We start from the raw sequence: 9,134 nt of genomic DNA on the forward strand, positions 1-9,134 counted from the left end.
TTCACTTATGGGACGGAGCGACACAAAGGAAGTCTTAAATGGTGGGGAAACAGTCAGTGGTGATCTTATGGTCAACATGTTTAATGACTATGTTGTGTAATCAGCAGTTACACAAGAGAACTCGTCCAAGATTTTAAAGCTACACCACGTGCATCCTACACAACTCTTGGTCCCCATAAACATGTTATTTTTAGAACAGCAGAACATGAAGCTTGTGCTGTTTTGTTGGGCCTCTCAAGAACAGCCGTAGCTGCGATGCTGATGAGCTGCAAGTAAGGCCAGTCAAATAGATAATAAAATTGCTCTGGTGCTGACAGACATATTTAACCTATGTATTTCAATGGGTGTTTTTCCATCCAAAATGCAAGTAGCTCGTGTAATGGCTTTATATATGAAAGGAGACAAGAAAGACGTCTCGAATTGTAGACCAGTGTCAATGTTGCCAGTGTTTTCTAAAGGTTCTGAGAGAAAAACCTATACTCAACTCTATGCTTTCTGCAACAAGCACGTAATAATGAAATGTCAGTACGGATTTATAAAATATAAATCTACAGAACTAGCTCCTCTCGACCAGAAAGAATATATATTGGTGAAATTTGAAAAAAAACTAACAATTTGTTTTTGAATTCTAAAGCTGGTACAGTGCAACAATTTTATTTCTTCCTTTCTAAGTTGTGCTGTACCAGCTTTAGAATGCAATACCAACTTGCCCAATCCTCAACTCTAGTGAATTGTTCTTGGAATTTTTGTTGATTTTATGCAAGCTTTTGATTATATAAATCATAAAATTTTATTTGACAAATTAAGTCACTATGGCATCCATAGGCTTCCCCTGATGCTACTCAAAATTTATCTTTCAGAAAAATGTCAGTTTGTGTCAATGAATGAAATAGTATCTGACAGAAAGCAAATAATCTCAGGAGTACCGCAGGGTGGCATTCTCGGGCCTTTAATCGTTAATTTATACATGAATGACATAATCCACGTATCTTCCGAAGTTAATTTTGAAATTTGTGCTGACGACGCCAGCATATTTGTTTTGTATTCATCAAATGCCAATCTTCTTCGTACTGGTAATGCCGTTTTAGAGGAATCAAGCATGTAGACAGATAATAACCAATTAAAGATACATACAAAAAAAAGAAAGCTAAGGCAGTGGTTTTTCATTCTATAATATAGGTAGGCAGGCTTCTGTAATAGGTAACCTTGTTTTTTGCTGCTCAGAGATAGAGCTAGTTAGCTAGTATATTAGGGTACTTGGTGTGCCTTTTTCAGAATCACTGCAGTGGGATAAGCATGACAATGCGATATTACAAAAATTAGGTGCGATAACGGGAATTTTGAAGCAAAACTGCTGCTTAATTCCGAAGTCAACAAAATTGCAGATTTATAATGCCCTCTTCGCTTCGTATCTAAACTACTGTCATTTGGTCTGGGGGACTACAACGTAATTGAACCTTTTGTGGTTACTAGTAATGCAAAAAAGAGTTTTGCGAATAATCGAGTATGTGCCAATTCAGCATTCTACTGCGGAGCTATTTAAAAAATTTAGAATAGTTAGAGCACAAGACACACATGAGTATAAATTGTTGCATAAATATCGCCTTAATTATGACTGTCATAATACTATCTTTAGGGGCTCACTAAATCTCCATCCGAAGGAAGTATCACACAACACAAGAACACAAATATGAAATGTTCCGCATTGTCGCAATGGCTATGGTAGGCAAATGCTTCATGACAAACTTCCACATTCACTAAATGACTATAATAACAAAGAAATCAATATTCAGGAAGTAAAATTATCTCACTTGTACGCATTCTTTATAGCCTAAAATTTACTTCTAGAGCTGTTTATAATTTGTATTTAATTGTATTGTTTAATTCCACTGTTACTCTGCGTACATAGTTATGAAATGTGGTGCTGCCGTTTTATGCTGATGTGAAGTGATGTATGCTAACGCATGACACCCTATGTAATTAACTGGGCAGTAACTAACAATGTGTTTAATTTTAAGGTTTCGTCAAAGTGTATAACAATGTTGTGTTTCACATGATGGTTTTGTCCAGGTATACGACAATGTAAACAAAATGTGTGTGCCTCTGCTGCTGTCCTTGCCAGTGTGGGGGCGAAGGACTCCCTCAAGCAAGAATAGCTTTTCCCTTCGCCTCCTATCACATGTATTGTGATAAACCAATAGAGAATCAATCAATCAATCAATCAACACGTGGCTGTTGTTTAATGTTACAACTAGAGATGTGTCATTTTCTGTGCAAAATGGGTCAAGACATGACAGGTATCTTTGCACTGGAAATGACACTATGTCCAACCAACTCCCCCATCTTTAGGAAATACACTTCTCCCATTCTAGCATTCACTACACAATCTTCAACAGTTCAAGCTTCTTTGTTGGATAACAGGTGAGTACTGCTGGGATGCAATGACTTTCAACAGCTTTCAAGGATACAGCGAAACCCCATGTGGTGTATAGAAAGTGCAATAATACAAGCCAAATAAACCACTAGGCTTATACGTAGCCGCCTGTTGGAGAACGTCACTCAAGTGTGACTTCTCTTTCTGTTAAACAGCTACCTTCACACTCTTCTAGCCAAGCTAGCAACATTACAAAACATTTTTCTGTAAGTTTTGTGGTGCCAAAATGAGAGCTCACCAATTTTCAAGCAAGCACTTCTCCATCATAGCTTGGCATGCCATGCCTAAACGTTAGAATCACCAAAATCAATACTTGCCTCATGGAGCTTCTTCAACGACTCATTGCCAACCTTGAGGCCCTCAACAACTTGGATTTCAATTTGGGCATACTCAATGTCATGGACCTGTTGGAAAGAATATGTTGGAAAGAACACACTCACATGTGTCAAAAGAGCCAGCATCACTGACCATTCTCTCCAGGTTGGTCAGCTGCCCGTCAGTTTTCTCCAGCATTTGTTCCATGAACCGCTTCTTCTTGAGGAGTAGCATTGCTTTCCTGGCGGACAATGAAAGGTTAACCAGTGTGCAGTAAAGAAGCCGAGTGACTCACTCTTTCCGACCTTCATGGAGGAGCTTTCGGGCAAGTTGGCGCTCATTCTCCAAAGTACTGAAGATTTTCTTCTGGTACTGTTTGATCTTATCCCTTTGCTGCTTCAGTTGCTGAAAGAAAAACCACAAGAATTCAGCACTGTTAATAAAAAAATCCAGTGGGACTTCAGCAGTAAATGTGAGGGAAATGCGTGAGCATTACGTTGCACCTCTGAGCTCCTGGATCCATGACTCAAACCATATTCATCACATAGCAAAGTGTTGCTCAGGAGCTCACTCAATACATGGTCTGCCCCTTGGAGAAGTGAAGTGCAACTGACGGTAGTCCGGAACAGACCACCGTCACTTGCACTAGCTTAATTGCATAATTAGTCAAGATTAATTAACCAACTTCAGAAGCAATGAAGTTAGACAAAAATTCCAAATGGAAAGCTGTAGAGCACTTTGCAAAACGTCCGACTGTACAGTTTCTAACCTTCTATCTATTAGGAATTAGTGCTTTTCCGCTAACTTCAGATGCCTGCGAAATACAAAAGAAATACCATGTGACATGCCCGCTTGCATGTCGTGATTGCAGCGCTCCCAAACGTTTCTTGTACAAACGAACATAGCATCTAGCAGGGTGCGCTGCCACTTAAAAGGCGACACTGTAGTGATGCTGGCGTTGGCTGTGCGATTTACGCGACCGATGTGCTTCCCTCACGGTGGTTCATGACAGTGATAAGCAGGCACAGTGGCAGCACACCCGGCTAAATGCTATGTTCGTTCGTACGCGGAGCATTGGGAGCACTGCAAACCCGATGCGCTAGTGGGCATGTCACGTGGTATTTTTTATTTTGCAGGCATCTGCAGTAAGCGGAAAAAACACTAATGCCTAGTAGATAGCAAGTTAGAAACTGATTGGACGCTTTGCAAAGCGCTCTACAACTTTTTAATTACAATTTTTTGCCTAACTCCATTGCTTCCGAAGTTGGTTAATTATTCTTGACTAATTATGTAATTAAGCAGAATACAAAAATAGTGACTTACGCCGTAACTCCGTAAATAGTCAACTACATGCATTTGGTCGTGGCGTCTTAGAGTGCATCGGCACATTTTGAAACTCTGGCTAAAATTAGCTGGGACACCCTGTATATAATAATAATAATAATAATAATAATAATAATAATAATAATAATAATAATAATAATGCTTATTTCCCATCAAGAAAGATGGAGGAGGCTGCAGGTAAAAGCTGCACAAACAAACGGCAGCTTGAGAGGGGCCCGTAGCCCGCTCTACAAGGCGGCAGTAAAAAAGGTTACAGGAAGGAATGCCAAAGACATACATAGGCACCGAAATGGGCACAAGGAATGAACACAAAAATCATCCAATGAGAAAGACTACATACCTTATACATAGTGTTGCCGTATTTCAGCATTAGTTATTTTTAAAATGTCAGTGGTACTTTTGCTGTAATTATTCAGGAGAGAGGGCAGGGTGAAGGACAGTTTTTCTTTAGAGTAGTGAGCTCGGGGGTTGGAACATTCCATTTTTCTTTGCGATGGTTAATTTGTATGGAAATGTTCTCTTAGTGATGATAAGTCATGCAGAAACATTCTATTTTCAAGTACTTCGCGTTCGAAGGCTAGTGTTAGCTTATAGCTATAAAGACTTTTTACTGGTATAGTGTTTGTTTTCTGAAAAAAAAAAATGTGTGTATGGCTGTTATATGGTAAGTCATAAAGCAGTCTGACAAATTTTTTCTGGAGCACAAAAAGTTTTTGTAAACTAGTTTGAATAGTTGTGCCCCAAACCAATAAACAGTAATTTAGATTAGAGTAAAAAAGCGAATTAAAGAAGTTTCACCTTGAATGGCAGATATGTTCTTAGGTGAGATAAGACGCCAACTACACGAGTTAACCTTGTCAAAACAGTGTCTGTGTGGTTATCCCAAAGCATATTATTGGAAAATGTTATGCCAAGAATTTTAATGTGATCAGTTATATCCAGTGGTTCGCCCCCACACGTTAAGTTTACTGGAGCATTAAACTGTTTCGATTTTGGCCTAAATATAACAGCTTTTGTTTTATGAAAATTTTTTTTTCAGCTGGTTTGCTATTGACCATTTTTTCAGGTTTATAAGGAGGGAGTTTGCTGCACTTACCAGTTGATTACAATCTGGAGCTGTTATAAAAATACTGGCGTCATCCGCATATAAAATATATTTTGGTTCTGTACAGATATTTGTAAGGTCGTTGATATAAATATTAAAGAGCAGTGGACTTAGAATGCTCCCTTGGGGAACACCTCTAACAATAGATTTTAGGTCAGATTGATATGATTCAATTTTTACAAACTGTTGCCGGTGACTAAGGTATGACTGAATTAGTTGCAGAAAATGTCTGCGGATTCCATACATTTCAAATTCTTTAAGTAGTGTATAGTAATGAATACAGTCAAAGGCTCTAGAGAAATCCACATAAATACCCAGTACTAACATTTGTTTTTCAAAATGTGATAAAATAAATTCCTTTTGTTCAAGTAATGCCATTTCCGTAAATTTGTTTTTTGCTGAATCCAAACTGGGCAGGTGAGATTAAATTGTGTTTATCAAGGAAGCTGGACATTCAAATATGGATAACTTTTTCTAATCCCTTAGAGAATATGGGTAGTACAGAAATTGGTCAATAATTAGCCATGTCATTCGCATCCCCATTTTTTAACAGCACAACAGCACAGTCACTTTTGCAATTTGCATTCTTTTCGGAAATGAGGCGCTCAACAAGCAGATGTTAAAAGAATGTCATGAACACATTTATTTGGACGAATTCGCATAAGTTCTGCGTCACAGCTTGAACTATATTTAAGAGAGGGAAAAACTGACATCACCACAGATCCGGTTACTCGACTGAGGAAAGCGCAACATTGGTTGTGAGCAGGCTGGGATATATAGGGTACGTTCGATTCGCCTGCACCACTTGAACCAGTTCACGAGGTGCTGCACCCTGCCATTCGTTTCAGCGGTGCAGCAATGGCGGCTGCAGAACCACGACGTTCGTTTCAAAAGGTGCAGGAAAGGTGCAGGGCTGGTTCATGATTTTGCTGCACCCGCTCCACTGTCGGTGCCGACTTGGTGCAGGCATACAGGTGCGAAGCAGCAGACGACGCAGCACACGGGCGCGAGCACCGTAAAAAGCCCGCTTACACACGTGTGATGTGTCTACGCAACTGTAGTGTGTATTTACGCCCCAGAAACCGATCATACCTGCAGTTCAGGACCTCTCAAACTTACGCACTCCGTGCACATTAGTCTGACATAGCATAACATTTACACCGCGTCTGCACCTTGGCATTCGTTTCGAGTGTTTCGCTGGGCCTGCACCTCCGGAATCGAGCTGCACAGTTTTTGAACTTCTCGTGATCTGCCGTGAACTGGTTCACAGTGGTGCAGGCGAATCGAACAGACCCATATAAACCTCTACCACATTACTGGCTTTCCACACTTGACACCCATACACTTTTTTTCGGGAAGGTTCTGACTGGTGTTGTATAAGTTGCGGCGCGCTTTTTTACGTTGCTGCGTGCTTTTTCGTCGCGATTAGAGATATGAATTTTTACAAGTACAAGCTCCAGAACGGAACATGCAACCGGCAAACGGACGCCTCAGGAGTGCACCCGAGATTATAATAAAGCAGACGGCATATGATCTCCAGGGCAGCCAAGGGGCAGCGGGGGGTATCAAAGCTGGGTGCAGGGTGGTTCGTGAGTTGGGGCCGCTGCGGCCGTAGCTCGCCAGGGAGTGTATATAAAACTCTAGGCACGTTCGATTCGCCTGCACCATCTGAACCAGTTCACGAGGTGCTACACCCTGCCATTCGCTACAGCGCGTGGTTTCAGCCATGGAGTTTTTCACTATATATTGCCTGGCACGCACAGGCCTCGGTGAGCCCCAACCCACGGACCAGTCCGGTTTCTAGATTTAGTGTCCCCGTTGCCGCTTTGGTGTCCTGCTGAGACGCCGTCAATAATACGAAATAATGACCCGCGCCACAACTAGCAAAAAAAAAAGAAAAGAAACACGACTGAAGCATTGTATCAACGCCCCGCCGCTAACTTGCGCCCCGCGACACCACCAGTCAGAACCTTGTCCTTCTTACTACTTTGACACTCCTTATGCTACAGCATGAATAACGAAAAAGCTATGCAGCGCAGCCATAGGTCGTCATACTCTCTCCACATCACAGACGGGGGATGAGCGAGTGAGTGCACGTGAGTTGAAATGGAGCTCTGTCAATGAAAGTCACTGACAGCGAGTTTCAGTGGACACGAGTACGAAGGTGAGTGAGCTTGAAGGATGGGCGCTAGTGAATGTCGACGAGTGTGAGCGCGAAAAAAATATTGCTGAATGAGTGTAGTATCCACTTGTGCCGACCTATGGGCTCAGCTCTATCTACAGCACTATGTCGTTCGAAGATCCCGGCCACGCAGCTTACCAGGATGGCCTTGTCTTGCTCCGTCACGCGGCTGACTTTCTTGTGCTTCCCAAATAGGACACCCATTTGTTTTTCTGGACGAGAAAGTTCAGTTTATGCGCGCGCCTCACATGTCAACACCTCTGCGACGTGCAGCGTGACTGCTCCCTTAGCTGCACCACGGCCGCTCAATGAAAACGCACTTGAAGTGCGTTCCCATTGAGCGGCCGTGGTTGCACCCACGACCTACCGAACTACAGACCTGCACAGACCTCCCTCCTCCAGCACGCCTGGTCTAGTTCGCCCCTTTTGCCGCTAGGAAAAGAACGTACGAGCAGAGTGGCGCTAGTTATAACCTGTTCGCTGTCGTCTGCTTCTGCGATCTGTTCAGTGCTTGTCATGCCATTTCGGCAGGCACAAAGCGCTTGTATGGGCGGTAAATGAATAAATTCACAGATATACAAAAAAATACATATTTCCGAATGCTTTGCGTTTGAATAGTGAAACTAGAAGAGGATGAGCGGTGCAAGAAATGTAAACAACGAGCATAGGTGGCCGCTGCAATGCTAGATCGACGGCATAAATTTTCCTTTCCTAGCCTCCTTAAGAGACTGGAAAAATTGTTAAAGAAGATTCATGGGATAATCTAGCTTTTTTAGTTGATTACAGACAGCCTAATGTCGTAGATGACATTAGGATTTACTGCTGTGCGCCGTAGTGAAAGGAAGATGATCTGGTAAAAGTATAGTAAAAGTATTCAGTAAGCTTCCTCCGCCCGATATGTGCAATAGGTTGATCGATTCTGTTTCAAGGAAAGGTACGTGAGCATTTCTTATTTTTAATGTCGTCAGATGTCTAGCTCAGTAGAAAGCTTGCAAAAATGATCCCATTGCTTTAAAACGTGCTGCACTGCAGGCCTTAAGTCGCGCCACGGAACTCTTTTCAAACTGTAAAGCTAGGTTTCCTGCGTGGTAAGGTGGCAGCGTAATGGTGGTGCTTAAGATACGTACGCAGTGAAGCTGTGTGCGTAATTCACTTTTTGAACTAACGACGCATTCACGGACAACTTTTAAGAGTTAAAATGAGTGGTAATCGTTCTGTCGTCGAACATTACGGTGGCTTCAAGTTTCTAAAGAGCGCAGAAACGAATTTTACAACGTATACAATGAAACTGTTGTGTACTTTACGAACTCTATAAGCAATGTGATTTATAATAGTATGCTTGAAAAAGGCAATAGGAGCGGCTATTTAACGCTATTTCAGAGAGCAGCGGACTACACGCTCCGACATTTTGTAGGTTCGGGCAGTCAACTTTTGAAGCCAAGTGACCGATCAAAGCCTTGTGACATCACTGTCACTGTGTTAGCAAAAATCATCAACTAGACAAGCAGTTCGTCACAACGCAACAGCTGCCGTACTAATTACAACGCCGCACAGCCGCCCACCGCGTAGCAGACGATGGATGGATGGATGGAAGGTAGGAGCGTCCCCTTTGAAACGGGGCGATGGCAGTTGCCACCATGCTCAGATTTTTATTTTGCCTTTAATTTTTATTTTTATCTGTGTTGTGTGTTATTGAATTTCTCGATTTTCTTTAAATACGTCTTCCTACCCTTTTAACCTTATGTCACCTCTCT

General features: G+C 42.0%; 1 protein-coding gene across 1 annotated transcript in view; it reads right to left on the reverse strand.

The window, feature by feature from the left end:
* The window catches only part of Vps20 (vacuolar protein sorting 20), an 80,853-nt gene extending 73,110 nt beyond the window's left edge, over positions 1-7,743 (reverse strand). Inside the window, exons 1-4 of the mRNA XM_050174559.3 lie at positions 7,519-7,743; positions 3,045-3,154; positions 2,903-2,990; positions 2,752-2,838 (exon numbers count right to left, since the gene is read on the reverse strand). Of these exons, the coding sequence (XP_050030516.1) occupies positions 2,752-2,838; positions 2,903-2,990; positions 3,045-3,154; positions 7,519-7,584 (351 nt within the window). The 5' untranslated portion in view covers positions 7,585-7,743. The remainder of the gene's footprint in view (positions 1-2,751; positions 2,839-2,902; positions 2,991-3,044; positions 3,155-7,518) is intronic.
* Positions 7,744-9,134: the final 1,391 nt, after the last annotated feature.

This window comes from Dermacentor andersoni, chromosome 8, assembly GCF_023375885.2.
Source record: "Dermacentor andersoni chromosome 8, qqDerAnde1_hic_scaffold, whole genome shotgun sequence".
NCBI lineage: Eukaryota > Metazoa > Arthropoda > Arachnida > Ixodida > Ixodidae > Dermacentor > Dermacentor andersoni.